This window comes from Electrophorus electricus, chromosome 3, assembly GCF_013358815.1.
Source record: "Electrophorus electricus isolate fEleEle1 chromosome 3, fEleEle1.pri, whole genome shotgun sequence".
NCBI classification, from domain to species: domain Eukaryota; kingdom Metazoa; phylum Chordata; class Actinopteri; order Gymnotiformes; family Gymnotidae; genus Electrophorus; species Electrophorus electricus.
Window position 1 is genome coordinate 1,835,001 of NC_049537.1, and position 19,098 is coordinate 1,854,098.

The 19,098-nt window shown below is 46.3% G+C and overlaps 1 protein-coding gene across 4 annotated transcripts in view; it reads right to left on the reverse strand.

The window, feature by feature from the left end:
* Positions 1-19,098, reverse strand: part of szt2 (SZT2 subunit of KICSTOR complex) — an 87,227-nt gene that overhangs the window by 34,888 nt on the left and 33,241 nt on the right. For 2 of the 4 annotated variants that reach the window (XM_035524533.1, XM_035524531.1), the window contains 20 exons: positions 18,859-18,997; positions 17,787-17,910; positions 17,277-17,397; positions 16,748-16,900; positions 15,850-15,952; positions 15,366-15,480; positions 14,632-14,719; positions 13,722-13,840; positions 12,988-13,152; positions 12,534-12,618; positions 7,545-7,595; positions 5,556-5,729; positions 4,805-4,996; positions 4,212-4,414; positions 3,901-4,067; positions 3,452-3,549; positions 2,916-3,048; positions 2,607-2,737; positions 1,976-2,011; positions 1,006-1,127 (listed from right to left, as the gene is read on the reverse strand). In XM_035524533.1, the coding sequence (XP_035380426.1) occupies positions 1,006-1,127; positions 1,976-2,011; positions 2,607-2,737; positions 2,916-3,048; positions 3,452-3,549; positions 3,901-4,067; positions 4,212-4,414; positions 4,805-4,996; positions 5,556-5,729; positions 7,545-7,595; positions 12,534-12,618; positions 12,988-13,152; positions 13,722-13,840; positions 14,632-14,719; positions 15,366-15,480; positions 15,850-15,952; positions 16,748-16,900; positions 17,277-17,397; positions 17,787-17,910; positions 18,859-18,997 (2,519 nt within the window). The remainder of the gene's footprint in view (positions 1-1,005; positions 1,128-1,975; positions 2,012-2,606; positions 2,738-2,915; positions 3,049-3,451; positions 3,550-3,900; positions 4,068-4,211; positions 4,415-4,804; positions 4,997-5,555; positions 5,730-7,544; positions 7,596-12,533; positions 12,619-12,987; positions 13,153-13,721; positions 13,841-14,631; positions 14,720-15,365; positions 15,481-15,849; positions 15,953-16,747; positions 16,901-17,276; positions 17,398-17,786; positions 17,911-18,858; positions 18,998-19,098) is intronic. The other 2 variants (XM_035524534.1, XM_035524532.1) reach the window with 2 other exon arrangements.

A 19,098-nucleotide genomic window follows, 5' to 3' on the forward strand; every position in this document is an offset into this window, starting at 1 on the left:
AACAACAGCCAATCAACCTCCTCAAACCGGCATGTAAAAGCAACAACAGCCAATCAACCTCCCCAAACCTGCATATATGACCAACAACAGCCAAACTACCTCCCCAAACCTGCATGTATATCCAACATCAGCCAATCAACCTCCTCAAACCTGCATGTATAACCAACAACAGCCAATCAACCTCCTCAAACCTGCATATATGACCAACAACAGTCAATCCACTTCCTCAAACCGGCATGTATAACCAACAACAGCCAATCAAACTACCCAAACCTGGAGCACAAGTCCTCCTCAATTTCAAACTTCACACCTGGATGGTTAATTGTCTGGTAGTTCATTTGTGTCAGAGAACACAGACATTTAAATCACAGCTCTTGAGGTCTAGGCGCTTTGGCTGTCCTGTTCTACCCTGGACTAGGACCCGGGGGTGATGTCCAAATGTCCAACCGCATGCGTCTACCCCTGGGTGGTGTTCAGGTCTGTGGGACAAGTTTCTATTTACAGTGTTTACTAGTGATGAAAACTTTCATTTATATTTGTAAAATGTTCAAGATTTGTTCAACATGATGTTTCCAACCCACATCTTGATTATAATAGATTTTATATAATTTTATCACATATTTAGGACTTTGTTTTGATAAATATGATCTAGCAGAGATAAAAAGCAAATAATAACCACATATGCTCTCTGTATTGTTTGTAATTAAGATTAAGTCAACATCTGTTAATTATCTGTTAATTATTATTGTATTGTTGAATAATGCGCTGGGTCTACGAGTCCTGCGAACACTGGATAAATAACCACCAATGCAAACAACGCAAACACCATACAAGGGTTAAATGGTCAATTAAAGACCACTGATAATGGAATTCAGGATCTGGAATTGTTCCACAAAGTTTTAGAAAAGTTCTGGAAAGCTCTCTGCCTTATATCATATAAATCTGTGAGTGTTCCACTCCTTGGACTCTACTGAGCATGTGCGGAACAGCGCTGTGTCATCTCACCTTTTTGGCGACAATATAGATGTATAAGAAGCGCTGGCGTGGGGCCACGCCCCTCCCGGTCTGCCCGGGAGTCAGCCAATCACTGTGCTCCAGTGCTTCGAATCGCTGAAGGCCTTTATGAACTACCGAGAGGGAGAGAGGCAAACAGATATAAAAAAAAAGAGACAGAGAGAGTGTGAGAGAGACAGAGAGAGAGAGGCAGAAAATATAAGTACACACCCAGGCCCAAATTCCTCCAGTCATATTCACAGTATGTCTGATTAAAAGCACAGTACACCATGGCGAGAGAATCTCACTGCTAAGCTTCCCATACAAGCCGTGTGAAGCGCACATAACACCAGAGCACAGCCGAGCCACATCCACACCCAGCCCAGGCCGACACGGCGAGTTAAACAGTGGACTAAAGGAGACAGGCGCGATCTCCTGTGTGCTGAACCAGACGACGTGCACGCAACCCCTCCGGAGGTCGAGAGCACGAGGACAACCACACTCTGGAGTCTGATTACAAGACATTACACATGTAATGCCTCCCTTCATAAAATGTTTTTTTTTAATCCAGGGATTAACGATAGTGGTTGAGAAATATCCTAGTGTGATTAATTAACACTGTGCGAATGTCATACGGTGTACGATGTGAAGAGTCAGATTGAGTCATTAAAGGAAACGATCTTACTGTGTGAAGAAGGGGTTACTTCTCCTGAGGGTTTTTGTTATGGCGCACACCCAGGTGTGTGTGTGTGTGTGTGTGTGTGTGTGTGTGTGTGTGTGTGTGTCCACGTGTGCGTGAGCGTGAATGAGTGGGCAAGAGAGAAAGAGAGAGAGAGAGAGCCACACCAGACATGCATCATGGCTGAGCCTGTGTTCTGTGGTGTGTGTTGTGTGTTCTTCATTCTGTGTTGGTTGCTCTGTGTTGTGTGTTCTTTGTTCTGTGCTCTGGGTCTACAGGGGTCAGACTTTCGAGTGAACCTACCAAGCATTGTAGGGACTTCATCATCTGAACTGTCCTCTGTGGGCAGAGATAAGCACACACACACACACAAACACGACATGGCTGTACACACATGCTGCTGATGTCACTCTCTCACACACACACACACACACACACACACACTACAGAATATACTACCAAGTATTAAAAAAAAACCCATTTATTAGCAAGATCAGAAGAAAGGGAGCAGAGGGAGTGAGCAAGTGAAGAAAATGTCTGGATCCGTCACGAGAACACACTCTCACAGCAACGAGGACCTTTAGACAGGAAATGTGCTACTTATGGAGGTAGAGCTAGGTCCATGAAGGACAGCAGAACTCCAGAATGCAGAACCCAGCCAAAGTGACCCAGAACCCAGCCAGTCACCCAGAACCCAGCCAAAGTGACCTAGAACCCAGGCAAAGTCACCCAGAACCCAGGAAAAGTCACTCAGAACCCAGAACGTTAAATCACCCAGAATGACTACCAGGGTCTTCCACCAGGCCTGTGAATTTAGCAACATTACAATGAAACTCAGAAGCCTTTCTGACCTCTACCCTGTACTCGACAGGACAGGCAGGACAGCAGGACGCAGTTCTGGGTGATGACTCGTGCTTTAGTTTTTTTTATGTACCTTGCTCCGTGCCATTGGAGTGCCACTGGTGGAAGTTTCGGCCAATAAGGATGAAACTCTGGGCAGCGATAGAGGGAGGGCTCACGGTCTGGATGTGAGACAGCGGGACAAAAATGTCTTCCTGAGCAGAGCTGCAGATGACATCACATACACACACAGACACACAGACACACACACACACACACACACACACACAGCAAGACATAAATCAGAAATTAAAACCCTCGTGGGTCTTTAAGTGGTGAAAGGGTGGAGCGGAGGAGGGACCGGTCACACCCCCACCTCACCTACCAGCCGACTGGGACGCACCTGGTTCTCTCGAAAACCTTCACTGTGGTGTCAGGAGCCAAAGAGGTGACCAAGTTCACCACTTCTGTTAGAACGGAGGACAGGAGGAAGAGAGAGGTGATCTCAGCTGTACAGTGCTGAATGGACGGGCAACCTGAGAGAGAGAGAAAGAGAGAGAGAAAGAGACAGAGAATAAAAGACAGGGAAAGACAGAAAGATATAGTGCTGATTTAAAAAAAATCTGTTGTCTCCTGCCATTGCAAAATAGCTCTAGGGAAACGTATAGCACTGGCCCACACACACACACACAGACACACACAGACACACACACACACAGACACACACACACACAGACACACACACAGACACACACACACACAGACACACACAGACACACACAGACACACACAGACACACACACACACACACACACACACAGACACACACACACACACACACACAGACACACACAGACACACACAGACACACACACACACAGACACACAGATCAGAGGCTTATGGAGGCTGCTCCAACACAGAGGGAAACAGGAACTCACCCAGTTTGGCCATGAAGATGACCCAGGGCTGGAAGACACGCTGGTAGACAGGGTGCAAGGTGCCCACGTCTCCCTCCTCCAGCTGTAGGACATGCCGCCTGCATAGAGGCCGAAACAAACAAACACACAGAGAGAGAGAGAGAGAGACAGAGAGAGAGAGAGAGAGAGAGAGAGAGAGAGAGAGAGAGAGAGAGAGAGAGCGAGAGAGACAGAGAGAGAGAGAGAGAGAGAGAGAGCGAGAGAGACAGAGAAAGTGTTCTGTTCTTCAAATAAGGGCCCAGGTTTTTGGAATATTTAAAGATTGTGCATTTCTGTTTATGTGTGTGTGTGGAGTTGTGTATGTTGTGTGTGTGCATAACCTCTGGGCTTACTCCAGATCAAGTGCTCTGTGTCGGCCAGTGTGTGTGTGCGTGTGTGTGTGCGTGCGTGTGTGCGTGCACAGTTTTGACCTCTGAACCTGCTCCAACTCCATGGCTGCTGTCCTGTCCAGGCTCCACTGCTGTTTGACGCTCTCGGTCTTGTGTCTCCTCCGGCCGAGACGGCCGTCGTCCGCCCTCTCCTGTACAATATCATCCGTGGTCTTCGGACTACCCAGCTCTGACGAGTCTGGCTTACTCTGTCGCACGCACGCACGCACACACACGCACGTGCACACACACACACACACACACACGCGCACACGCACACACACACAGTCGAGCCATTCAGGCCATCTGTAGCGTCTGACAGCTAAAGTAAATGAAGACTTGAAGACACACACCAGGATTTCCCAGAAGCTCCGGCGGACACTTTTGCCAGTGGGTGTGGTCGACTCGGGCGTGTTGGCACCGGTGGTGGGGGTGGAGCTGGGGGTGGGGATAAGGGTGATGGGGGAGGGGCTACTTCTAACCCCGTGAATGCCGATAGGCCGGCGAGGGCTGTCCTTTGTCTCTCTGCCCTCCGGCTGCGGAAGACTTGCTGTAACTATAGCAACAAGACAGTGCATCAATACCAAATATACAGTCTAAAACACCAATTTAAGCAAAGCTTTTAAATGAAAAAAAAATGACAAAATGTAAACATAAATTACATTTTTGGAAGGAGAAAATACTTCATATATGCCAAAATGTGTTCTGAAAAGTGACTGCACACATCACACACACCAGCCCACAAGACACTTACTTCTGGACTGGGATAACTGATGCTGTTTATTGTTTAAACTTGGCATAATCTCCACTGAGTAAAAGAAACTTGGAACATTTTCTATATATATATATATAAAATGTTTAACACTCTCATTTGTGTAAACAACCCCGTCACATATGGACCACGTAATTAATGTCTCAAGAGCATTACACATTAGAGTCCTCTCACTGTTTGCATCATTCACGTGGGCGGGGCCAGGCACGCAGAAGGTTTCTAAACACAGTGGGTTGGGCAGGACTCTCATCTCCATGACGACATCACAGAGCGCATGGCGTACCGCCCCTCTGAGTTTGTCCATGAGCTGTAGCGGACTGATGTTTCCCTGTTCCCAGACATCAAACCTCACCCGAACTGAGGAACCTAGACACACACACACACACACACACACACACACACACACACACACACACACACACACACATTTTTGGCATTTAGCTGACGCTTTTATCCAGACAGACTTTCAATTGTGACTGAATACAACTTGAGTAACTGAGGGTTAAGGGTCTTGCTCAGGGGCCCAACAGGGGCAACTTGGCGGTGGCAACCTTCCGATTACAAGTACCTTACAAGTACCTTAACCACTGAGCCACCCCCCCCACACACACACACACACGCCCCACCCTTAGGTTAGAATTAGGATTAAAATTAGGGTTTTCTTAGCAAGAAACATTTGTGAAGTCAAACTGGCTGAAATTGTACTCCAATTATGCCAAATTACGCTGAATTTTGACATCACAGCAACATCACTTATGAAACCCCTAAGCGCTTACTCCAGAGATCCAAGTATATTAGGGATGCTAAGCAGTGTGATATATTCGCCAGAGCAATTAGAAACTCATCGAATAAGTCATCATTAGAAACTCGAGAGGCTCAGTTCTAATTTAACTTCCATCTGCACAGGTGCTTCAGGTTACAATACCTGGACTTGGGTCAGGAGAGTCAGCCTTCACGACTGTTGTCAGGGCCTCAAACTGATCTGGCTGAAAGGGGATTGGAGAAGCATCCCTTCTCGGTGGGGCAGTGCCACCCTGCGCAGACACCACAAGGGGGCAGCCTTGAGCATCCACGAAGGACAAGGCAATGCAGGCGATACCTGCAGAACACAGGGCACAGACATGGCCGTTGGAACTGAGACGAGCATAATATTAGATCAATACGTGGGATAACATTTTATTAAATGAGCAATTCAGCGTGCACTGCCAACAGAGTCTTTCTGTGCACGCACACACACACACACACACACACACGCACGCACGCACGCACGCAATGATAAACTAAAACGAATTGGTTTTGCTTATACAAGGCCAACAGCAAAGAGGTTTATAGAAATGCAGAGTAACAACATGATCTATAAATCCACCCTTCAGTAATAGAACACACAGCCCAGAAAAGGCGGGAGAAGGCAGAAGCTGTCCTGTCGAGCGCAGGTTCACATCAATCTGGGAGACAGTTTCCATTCTCTTCCCTTACATTCAATTCAGACAGCTGCACATGGCCACAGAGCCTGGAGAGAGTGAGCAAAGCAACTCAGTGTGGACAGTGAGGGGGGGGGGGAGAGAGAGAGAGAGAAAGCAAGAGAGAGAGATGGAGGGAAAGGGAGAGAGAGATGGAGGGAAAGGGAGAGAGAGAGGGAGGATGAGAGAGAGATAGAGAGGAAGAGGAAGGATGAGAGGGATAAATAGATAGAGAGAGAGGGAGGAAGGATGAGAGAGAGAGGGAGGAAGGATGAGAGAGAGAGGGAGGAAGGATGAGAGAGAGAGGGAGGATGAGAGAGAGAGGGAGGATGAGAGAGAGAGGGAGGGAGGATGAGAGAGAGGGAGGATGAGAGAGAGAGGGAGGGAGGATGAGAGAGAGAGGGAGGGAGGATGAGAGAGAGAGGGAGAGAAAGACCTCCTTCATTAGTCTCACTGTGACTGCTGGTTCTCCAACAAACCACACCACACCACACAAAGCAGAGCTGAACATGAGTCACACTAGACAGCATGTGCACGTCTCATTACAGGCGCACGTGTGCTTGCGTGCACGTGTGGGTTTATCGAACAGCTGGATTTAGTGGAGCCCATTAGTGCGCTGAGGTTTTGGTTATGATGGCCGTCTGAGAGGCTCAGGCACATGGAGCGCACAAACAGATACAGCACACACGTTTCTCCCACTGCTCTCCTTTCTTGCTCCGTCTCTGCTGTTTTGATCTCTGCCTGTGTTTCAGTGCATCTGTCTCTCTCCACCGCCCTCCCTCGGTTTCTCTCTCCCTCTCCCGCAGAAGGACACGTTAGGACACTCATGCCCTACACAATAATCCACAACCAGCCACTTCTCATCTTCAAACCACAAAACATATGGTCACTCTGTGCGTTTGTGTGTGGGTGCGTGCATGTGCAGCAATGTGTGTGTTGGTGTGTGTGTCTGTATGCATATGCGTATGTTATGCACACATGCACATGTTATGACCAGCAACTCACTGCCCTACGTGACCTCTGAGTATTCAGAGGTTATTACCAAACTGGGGCTGATGGTTGCAAAAACACTGCATTAGGCTGAAAAAAATGTCTAATGTGGGATTTTTCCCCACAATCAATTATTACATCCAAACAAACCATATGATCATCGTAGCAAAGAACGGATGAAAACAAGAACTGTGGAAAACTTGTGTTTTCAGCACGTTTTCACCACACAATATAACACACACACACACACGCACACAGTAAAAGCCAAAACAACAAACCAAAATCCAAGTCTTCATGCAGACCCTCATGCAGGTGTGTGCGTGGCCTGGACGCCACTACTGCACAGCCCTAAAATAAGGCACTGTAAAAATGAAACTATCAGGGCATGAGCGACAGCAGAACCACACACAGCCAGGAGGGGGCGCCACAGTGCACATTTGGAAAGTGGAGGAGCGTTGTGGTACCTTGGAACTGGGAGGGTGGGAAGAGGTTCTGAACGAGCTCCGTCATCGTACCTGAATTACAACAGAGATACCCACCGCAACACAGAGGAGAGGAGAGGAGAGGAGAGGAGAGAGAGAGGGAGGAGAGGAGAGAGAGAGGGAGGAGAGGAGAGATCAACACTGACATTCAACCACAGAGTGAAATGCAGACAGAGATGAGAAGAGGTGAGGAGAGGGAGGCTAATGGAGAGACCGGGTTCCCCAGAAGCACTGAAACAGAAAGCTTAACGATAAACGATAGAGCGAGCATCATACTGAACTCTCTCTCTCTCTCATTGAAGATGATCTTAACACTGCAATACATTTGGCAGTTGGGTCCAGAGAAGGTAGAGAGATAAACACTGGATCTCAAAAGCTTTTGGCTCACTCCCAAGACCTCCGTCTCGTCACTGTTTCATGGCAATATTTTGTAACGACGCCTAATGCAAAAAAGGTTAAAGATAAGAAAAAAACCAAGAAAAACGACACCATTAAACTGTAAAGAGCCACTGGCACACACGTAACTGTGAAGACACCTGTGTTGGTGCAGCGGTTTCATTTAAGCTCACAGGAGCTGATGAAGATACACCTCCACATCCCAAACAGAACCCACTCCCCAAGACATCCCATAATACTTTGCATGTATTTTTGAAAATGAGAGGTTATGAGCCTGTTATCTCGTCTTGCATGTCTAAAGCCCACATTTAAGACTCGTTTATCTTTACTGATTACATTCTGCCAAAAAGGTAATGTGCTGCACCTCTCTCACACACACACACACACACACACACACTCTGTCCCCACTCTGTCTCTCCACACACACACCATCTACCATCTACCCCCCCTCCTCTCCCCCCGTACACACACACACGTAGCAGAACTGTTAAGTTAGGAAGTTAGGAGTGTATAGATGGTATAGTCAGGAAGGTTCAGTTCAGAGCTCCTGGTGATGGCTTTGTTGAAATCCCGTGGGCCGTCATCTGCTCCAGAAGCCCTTATGGACCAGTAACCAATGCCTGGATGCCACACATCAGGCAGAAAATACACAGCACTCAGCCTAACCTCATGGCCTCTCGCAGGGAGAGAGAGACTCACACATCCTGACACAGTACACCTTCAAGGGAAAAAAAGACAAAAATGAGACAGCATTTGGAGCGAATGGAGGTTCCACACACTCCTGCTGAGTTGGAAGACCCAGGTGCAGCACCTGGACGCACCTGGAAGAGTCAGTGGACAAGTGCTTTAAGGAGCTGTCACCTAATTAGCCCGAAGAACTTGGGGATGTGTACATCACCATCCACGCCACACACACACACACACACACACACACACACACACACACACACACACACACACACACACACACACACACACACACACACACACACACACACACACACACACACACACACACACACACACACACACACACACACACAATTCCACCTGACTATTATCTCTCAGCAGCCAGAGTTCAGGTCACACTGGAACACTTAAGAGACTTGTGGCGAGTCTCACTGCAGTAATAAGCTGGACTCACAACTTCCCACTGTAGCCATTACTGAGCGGTTAGACTTCATATAAGAAATAATGGCCCTAGCAGAAGTGCTTATTGTGACTTTCTGGGGTCATCAGAAACAAAAGGTTATCTTCAAATTGATCCAAATCACTGCAAATAATACGTTTAGCAGACACGAGTGTTAACCCTGTGTGCAGGTGCTACGATGCTAGTGTTTCCATTGTTTTCCAAATCTGATGTGCATCTTCAATCTTAATCTTTAATCAATATTCACTATAATCTCTCCTTCCTATATGGTCTAAACCCTCACTCTGCAGCTCTCAGTATACTCACGCAACAAATATGTGTGTTTATGTTGCCGCAAATGGCTCCTGAACACTGTCAAAATAGAATACTCAATCTATTTTTAAAGTTAGCATCCAGTCTGTTTTCTTACGACGAATCGCAGCTTTCGTTCCTGACAGCCAATCACCACCGAGCCACGCTTAGCCTCTACTTTGTTGCCACTGTGCTTGACTCCACCCGGCTTTTTTTAACCACAGGTTAGTTGGACCATCATGCATGACCAGCAGGTAGCAAAAGAGTATTAGAAGGTGGCACTCCGACTACATTTCCTTCCACTCTGTTCCAGACGATTTCAAGAGATCTGCTTCCGTTCATCTCCATCATCAACAACAACTCCTTAGCCTCTGGACATGTGCCAACTGCATTCAAAACCGCCAGGGTGGTACCAATCCTCTAGAAGGCCACACTTGATGGCTCCAACGTTACCAATTACAGACTGGAATCACGGCTCCCTTTTCTCTCAAAAGACCTTGAACAAGCAGTTTACAATCAATTATCCCCTTTCCTCGCCCAGAACCAGCTCCATGATCCCAATCAGTCTGGCTACAAACACATTCAACAGAAACAGCCCTCATAGCAGTGACGAAGAAACTTCATGCTGCCAAAGCTGCCAAACTATCATTTGTCTTGATTTTTCTAGACCTTCTGGAAGTATATGACAGTAAACCACAACATTCTCCTCTCTGTTCTCTCCAGGCTTGGTGTGACTGGCTCTGCAGAGAGATGGTTTCAGTCCTATCTGGAGGGACGGTCCTATCAGGTAACATGGAGAGGATCCATATCCAATCCATGTAGAATCTCCACCGGTGTCAACAAGGGCTCTTTGTATACTCGTTCTCTTCATGATGCATTATCATGGCTTCTTCTACCACCGCTATGCTGAAAACACCCAATTATTTCTTTCTTTTCCACCCTCCAACATGCAGCTCTCCATAAGTATCTCAGCATGCTTGACAGACATTGCATCATAGATGAGTGCCCCAGTAAAACCAAGCTTCTGTACATCCCAAGAACTCCCAACCCTTACCATGACCTCAGTTTCCTCTGAGGACCCCCTGGTATCACCATCTGAAGCTGCTCGTAGCCTTTGTATAGCTTTGGACAACCAGTTGTCATACTCAACTAAGGTTTCAAATCTGACCCATTCTCACAGATTTCTCCTTTGTAACAAACGAAGGATTCGGCCCTTTCTCTCACAGGAAGCTACCGAGGTACTTGTGCAGTCTCTTGTAATCTCAAAGCTAGACTACTGCAACTAGATACTTGCTGGTCTTCCTCTAAGAGCCATCAGAACTCTCCAACTTGTCCAGAATGCAGCAGCATGACTGGTCTTCAATCTTCCAAAGTTCACACATCACGTTGCTGCGTTCCCTTCATTGGCTTCCAGTAACTGCACACATCAGATTTAAAACCTTGATGCTCACCAAAAAAGCCAAAAATGGACCAGCCCCACCATACATGAGGTCAATGTTCAAAGCCCGATCCATACCTCGAGTACTTTGAACCTCAATTATGGCTCAGCTTGAAATACCATGTGTCAAGTCTCATGGAAGACAAGCATCAAGACTATTCTATTCCTGGCTCCTAGATGGTGGCACAAACTTCCACTTGCTGTTCAGACAGCAGCCTCCTTTGCAGTCTTTAAATACAGACTGAAGACCCATCTATTTGTGGATTATTTAAATGGCCCTGCACCTATGTAGACTAAAACTAAACCTAAACTAAAACTCTAGTGCTTATTGTAGGGTATTGTTTATTGCACTGATTGCTGTCTGTTATAGAGTTGTCTGTTATATGCATTTGCCACTTCTAGGCATCAGCTGTGATCTCTGTATTTCTACAGTATTCTAGATCACTGGTATATTAGACACTAACCTACTCTACTGGCTAGGATGTATTCTCTGAGTAAATGACAAAGCACTTTTTTTAAGTCGCTCTGGATAAGAGCGTCTGCCAAATGCTGTAAATGTAAATGAGACAATACAGTCTCGGTTTAGCTAAGCCCCTAATTCACTCTCCATGGCCTGTACTCCATGAGAGCAAAATTGCCGCTGCTCTATGGGTGGGAGGGATGACATTATTCTGTCCTCTGTCAATCACAGTGAAACGAGCTAATCATGGACGTCTGCATGCTCACGCTTGCGTTGCAGTCCTGTGCTGAAGAGAAGGAAGCAGAATTTTTGTAATCTTTGAGTCTTTCTTCTCAGCTGACCTGTACCTCATGTGTACCTCACCTGTACCTTACTTGATGGAGCAGAGCAAGGCATGCTAGCAACCCCAAGGTCATGGGTGAGTTTGATCACCAAGGTGCACACACACACACAGTCAGATTGACATGTACCTGTGTCTCCACCTTTCTCCTGGTGCTGAGACAGTATGGCTACAGCATATGAGAGGACATGTACCTGTGTCTCCACCTTTCTCCTGGTGCTGAGACAGTATGGCTACAGCATATGAGAGGACATGTACCTGTGTCTCCACCTCAGGTAGTTTGGGACTTTTGAGCAGTGGCGGTCAGAGGACAGGTGCAATAAATACAGCAGTGACCAGTCAGCAAAAACATGACACCTCACAGAGAGAGCGATATGAAGGGAGAGAGAGAGAGAAAGAGAGAGGGAGACAGAGGGAGAGAAGGACAGAGAGAGGGAGGGTAGGAGGGAGAGATGGAAGGAGAGATAGAGAGCAAGAGAGAGAAAGGGAAGGAGGGAGAGAGAGAGAGAGAGAAACAGACAGAGAGAGGGAGAGGGAGGGAGAGAAGGACAGAGAGAGAAAGGGAAGGAGGGAGAGAGAGAGAGAGAAACAGACAGAGAGAGGGAGAGAGAGGTGGTGGGGTGATGCTGCTATGCAAGAATGAGCTCGCAGGACAAAAACCAACTATAAATTACTGCAGAAAGGTAAACAAACACGAGACCCGTTTTTCAGGTGGGGAGTGAGATTTAGTGTGCACTGAGCACGCCAGAGAAAGCAGATCTCCAGAGAATGAGACACACACTGAAAGAGTGAGACACATTGAAACACAGACACAGGCACAGACAGACAGAACAAGAGAAAGAACAGAAGAGAGAGAGACATGTGGGTGTTGTGTGTCGCTGGGTCAGTTTCATTACCTTTACCCCCTGTTCCTTGCCCCCCTGGTTTATTGTACAGGTAGATATCAGAGTCAGGCAGCTCGCTGTTCAGATGGAAGTGGTGCTACACAGAGAGAGAGAGGTGGAGAAACAGAGAAAATCACAATAAAAGGCTGGGCACAGAGGGAGGTCAAACAGGTACTAACATAATTAAGCGGAATGTTGTACAAGATGTAAACTTTGCAGAAAACACGCTGTGCTATCAAAACCCAAAGTTCATCCCAAACCTTTTATCCATTTTTTATTATGCATATATTTTAGTTAATTTGTTTAGTTATTTATGTGTTTAGAATAAGTGATCACTTTTCACTCCACGACTAGCTACCAGACTGCCGTGGAGCCTTTGAACGTCTAGACTGAGAGCTAACTGATTAGACAAGTCCAGTAGCAGTGGAGCAGGACGCAGGGCCGCCGGAGTTGGAGCTGCCGTTACCTTGAAGTGATGCTCCATGTAGCTGTCTGTGTATTTGGGGATGTGGAGGAACATGAGGAGGTTCTGTCGCAGATAGTGAGCCAGCGCCGACATCCACTGTACACTGTAGTGAGGCAGGCGGAACTCCATCACCTCTGCAGCTGGAAAGCCCGGAGGCTGAATAAACTGGGGAGGGAGGGAGGGAGGGAGAGAGAGAGAGAGAGAGAGAGAGAGAGAGAGAGAGAGAGAGAGAGAGAGAGGGAGGGAGAGAGAGAGGGAGGGAGAGGGAGGTGGGGGAGAAATAGACCATGAAGCACCCAAGAAGGAAAGAGAGAAAAAAAGAAAAGAGAGAGAGAGAGAGACAGACAGACAGACAGACACAAACCCAGCTTCTAAAAATGTGCACTGCAGAGCTCAGACCATGACCAGCAGAGACTACAAATGCAATAAATGGTCAATGATCTGCATATAATCCTGCTATCTCACCGGCCTGTGTATTATGAATAGAAGTGTACCCCACACATACTCAATCGGTAACAAATTCTGATGCTTAGTCCCACAAAGCAACCAAACAACCAAAGCCAAACAAGCCAGGAAGGCCCATAACACACAAATCTGCATCAGCTGGATCTGAGCTACATCAGGAGCAGCCTGAGGTTTGGTAGAGTCTGAAAACTTTAGCAACAGTGTTATAAATAAACAAAGCCCTTTTGTATCACGACAATGCGGACAAGGATGAAAAGAATTAAATTTACCTCCACATCTGCAGGGGTCAGTTTGCAGTTCCTGACCAACATCACAGTGATGATGTCGAGGGTAGTCTCATCCAATCGCTTTCTCAGAACCTTCACCAACTCATCTGTGATCTCCGGACCTGCCAATCAGAGTGCAGATAGGTCCCAATGAACCCTCCCCCTCACAGCTAGGACTTTTGATAGCATGCAAATGCAGCCCAAGGTCTTTGTAGTGCATACACTACAGTAGCATAACAACTCTTTATTTAAAACACCTTGTAAATGTTGCTAAGTTATAGTGGGTTCTCATTTTTAGCTCAGACCACAGAAATCAGCACAGGCGTCTGGAGCCCTGTCCTGACAGACAAGCTTACGGCAGAAAAACTTCAAATCCCTGTAAACAAAAAGCCTGATAAATAAAAATAAAAGTTGGCACAGAGACAGGAGGAGGATAATAAATCACATTTATTATTTCAGCTCCAAACTTTCAGAGAGCGCGAGAGCGAGCAGGAGACAGACAATGACATCATGGCCCTCGGAGCCAGAAGAATGAAGAAAGTGCAGCAGTGCCCCCTACCAGGCCAGGAGTGGTACTACAGGGAGTTTATCAGGGTGCCAAAATGCATTAGCGTTTTCATCTCTTCTGTTGCATGTGAGACGGCAGAGAGCAGACTCAAATACACAATACATTCCACATCCTGTACCACACACTGTACCACCCCCTCGCCACACACACACACTGTCCCATAAATTATTCCACGACTTTACCAAACACAATGTCCCAACGTGTACCCAATACAAGCAATGTCCCACACTCTGCACACACACACACACACACACACACACACACACACACACACACACACACACACACACACACACACACACACACACACACACACACAATCTGCTCCCTCCCTCTCTCTCTCACCTGCACGCCCAACTCCATGTACCAGTAACAGGATGTGTTTGTCCGCCTGTCCTACTGGCCTTGAGCCCTCCAGAGATGAACGAGAACCCTGGAAATTAAAAAAAAAATTTTTACACACACACACACACACACACGCGGTCTCACACACTCCATCAGCTTTCTGCTGACGTGAATGCTGGGGACTGTCTAAGAACCTCATAAAGCCAGCTAGCTGAAGGACGGGTAAATCAGCAGGTAAATCACTTGTTCAGAGGCGAGAGGATTCACCACTAGCTACAGGAGCTGTAATGAGTCCTGCGATAGCGCTCCCTCACACTTAATGTGTCAAAGCTCAACAAGGAAACATAGCACGTGAAAATGTGTTCAGACAGGTGAACTCTTGCAACAAAAAAACATTTATCAGCCATTTCACCTTTTGTATAATTGGTTATTTTAGTTTTTGATTTTGTGCAACTTTTAGATTAGAATTACATTCAAATGCTAAATTTTCTTTATTTAGACTTAACTTACTTCATTCATGTGGACATATAAGAATAAAACTTTTGGAGAATATGTAAAAATGGTAAATGGCCAAGTGTGGTTTTTCATTACAAGATTTCATTAGAGATTTAATACTGTACTTTGGATTTTCAAATAAAGATATCGTTATGGGATTTGGCTTTAATTAATTTGAAGTCACCCCGACTAGGACTGGGGGGCGCTGGTGATGTGGACAGGCAGTGTGTGAAGAATACCGTGATGTCCTCTGAGACTAAAGGCTCCTGACTGCGAGCCAGAGCCACGGAGCGAGAGAGTGGGGCGTTCCCATCCGGCTCGCTGTACTTCCCTGTCTGAGAGGTTTCGGAGAGTCTGGAGAGAGAGGGAGGAGGAGAGAGAATGATTAAGATCAAGAGCAGACAGGAACGAGAGAGGGAGGGAGAGAGAGAGGGATTGAGAGAGAGAGAGAGAGAGAGAGAGAGAGATATCGACCGTAGGGTGAGAGAGAGTGATGGAATAGGGAGAAGCTAACCGGAGGTAAAAATGCCACACTAAGCTGAGATAAAAATGCCACACTACCCTGAAGTAGAAACTCCACGCTAAGCTAAGGTAAATACAGCTAACCTGAGATAGAACACCACACTAACCTGAGGTAGAACACCACACTAACCTGAGATAAAAATGCCACACTAACCTGAGGTAGAACACCACACTAACCTGAGATAAAAATGCCACACTAACCTGAGGTAGAACACAGACTTGGTTGTGCGCTCCTGGTACACGAACATATTTTTACGGTTGACCACGCAGAAGGCACTCAGTACTGAACGCAGGGCCTGGATCGCTGGCAGACAGATAAAGACAGAGCAGTTAACACTCACAACTTTTTGCAAGCCCAGATGTTCCTAACTATCCAACAGCACCTCACACACACCGTCATTCAGGTCATTTGTTGAAAAGAGCAAAAGATTTTTTGCAAGTGGGGGATACTTTTTTGTGGTTAACCGAGCAGCTTACCTTAGCAATTTATTACTCATAAGGTTTTGTTTTTGTATTTTTAATGTATCAATTGTACAAAAAAAAAAACCACTCTCAAATCTAACAGCCATTCAGGTGACGTTTATTTTAGATTCAGGTACATTAATATTTTCCAGGGGGGCTGATGCAAAGCACCTCATTGTGCTGGGTATGTATTCATTCATTCATTCACTCACTCGTTTTAAACATAATTCATCACAAGGGGGCGTACAAAGGGGCACTGAAGTAGCTTTGGTGCTTTGTATCCATGACACTGTGCGCCTTTGTAATTGCTCAGAATGCGGAGGTGTGTATACACACAAGGTTTGTTTCAGGTATAAATCCAACATCACACCAAACCAATAGTCTCCTGCAAACACAAACATTCTGGAATATTGGCTCTAGAATATTCCAGAATAAGAACTGAGAGGCCAAAATGAACCTCCCCCCCCAACACACACACACACACACACACACACACACACACACACACACACACAGGTCTGGCCCTCCGGTTGTTTGAGGCTGTTGGAAAACACTGGTTTGGTGTGTGTTTGCATTAGACATGTATGTGGACTGTGTGAGGTGAACACCACCAGCGGTCTCGGTCTGCGCTACTCACCCCGAGCCACGCCCATATTGGGCCCCATCTTCAGGCGAGGGTGGATGTGTATGATGGTGCTCCAGACCACGTCACAGGCAAAGTACCCAGGAATGAAGTGCATGGTTGCAGCCAGGTAATCTCTGGGTTGGTAGCTCTCATCAGCATTATAGTCTATAAGACATGGATAGAAGGAGCGAGAGAGAGAGAGAGAGAGAGAGATACAGAGGGGAAGAAAAATGAGAAAGATGAGAGACAGAGATGGGAAGAGGGGAAGAGAAAGAGAAAAGGAGGCAGAGAGACCATTAGGTGAGGAGAAAACAGGACCCAAAGAAAGAGACAAGCAGAGAGACAGCGAGAGAGACAGACAGAAAGAGCAAGAGAGACAAAAAGAGTGAGAGAGACAAAGAGTGAGAGACAGAGAGAAAGAGCAAGACAAAAAGCGAGAGAGACAGCAAGAGAGACAGACAGAGAGAAAGAGCAATAGAGAGAGAGCACATAACACGCTGAAGCGAAGTTCATCTGAGTGTGTGCTGCTCGTGGCAGTTACCGTCTGAGTTGGCAATCCTCTGCCTGTACAGTGATTCGTTCTTCCAGATGTCCTCCTCACTTTCGGCCACCAAGAGCGAGTTACACACATGACTATCGTGAAGGTCTTGCAGCAAGAGGCGCTGTGGAGCAAACAAGAGGTTGGGTTCAGTGTACGGGATGGAAAGTATAAACTGTGGACAACATATTGGTATGGCCATACGAACCATACGACCAGACGCATACAGAACGTTTAATTACATTAAAGATTGGCTGACCTTTTTAAAATGATTTAACTGAAATTATTTATGGCTTTTTATCTTACATCAATGTGTCAAATAATGTTCTAGTAGTGAGGATAGTCACTTGTACATAAACAAATCCAGCTATTTATTAAACCTCGTTGACCACTATTGCCTCTTTCACTGGCGCTGATATTTCAAAGGGCAAAGGAGCAATCCCAGTTAAATCCCCTGAAACCCTGTGACAGTACACTGTAGAAACAACCATCTAAGAGCACAGAAACATTTACCTGATTGACGATTCGACAGATTTCCCCAATCTTCCTCACAATGAGATGATGAAGACGAAGGTACTCTGGGATTTCCTCCTCGTCCTCTTCTCCTACCCTGTCTTCCTTTCCACCAATAAAACTCCTGAGAAAGGGAAGGCCTGAATGAGTAAGATAGACACTGGACAAAGCTGAAAAACTGTAGTGATATTCCACTTAATCCTCTTTACACTGGACAACAATTACACACTTCATCCATTTTACACTGGATAACCATTAAACACTTAATCCAGTTTACACTGGATAGCATTTACACACTTAATCCAGTTTACACTGGATAACAATTACACATATCTGGAGTTATTGGTAATTATTATTAGCACGGTCTGACTGGGCAACTATATAGTATGAGTCACTGTACAACTGTTGTATAGTATGAGTGGGCCACTGTATAGTCTAAGTCACTGTACAGTGTGAGTGGATCACTATATAGTACGTTTGAGGCACTGTATAGTGTGAATGCGTCACTGTACAGTTGTTCTACAGTGTGATTTGGTGACAGTACAGCTGCTGTACAATGTCAAAGTCAAGTCAAATTTATTTATAAAGTGATTTTTACAACAGCTGTCGTCACAAAGCAGCTTTACAAATGTCCGAGTCCAAGCCCCCAGTGAGCAACCCAAGGAGGACAGTGGCAAGGAAAAACTCCATAGAGCATGAGGAAGAAACCTTGAGAGGAACCAAGACTCAAGGGGTTGGGGGGGGGGGGGGGGGGCTTTATCCTCCTCTGGCCAACAACAGACACTACACCAGTAACAATTTAAACGTGACAGTATAACAACAAAGTGAGTAATTCATAGATTAAAACGCTGCTGTGCACTGGCACAGGACGTGTCACTGGTACAGCATGAGTGGGTCACTGCACAGTAACTTTATAATACAAGTGAGTTACTACACAGAATGAGAGGAGGGTCCCTGTACACTGTGAGGGAGTCACTGTGCAGTGCAAGAGAGTCACAGTACAGTTATTTTACAGGGTGTTTTACAGTACAGTTGTTTTACTGAGTGAGTGTACAGTGTGAGCTCTGCAGACCTGGAATGCGAGAACACCTCCACTCTGTCATGGTCGATTCGAATGATGAGCCAGAAGTCTGGCATGAGTGGACTCGGAGCTTCCTGTTCATCCATGGTGGGCCCGTCACATTCAGAATCACTGCTTCCACCATCATAACCTATAATGCAACACACACACACACAGTCACAAGTGTGTTATGTGTTCCAGGTGTGTGTGTGTGTGTGTGTGTGTGTGTGTGCTTGCATGTGTTTCGCAGTG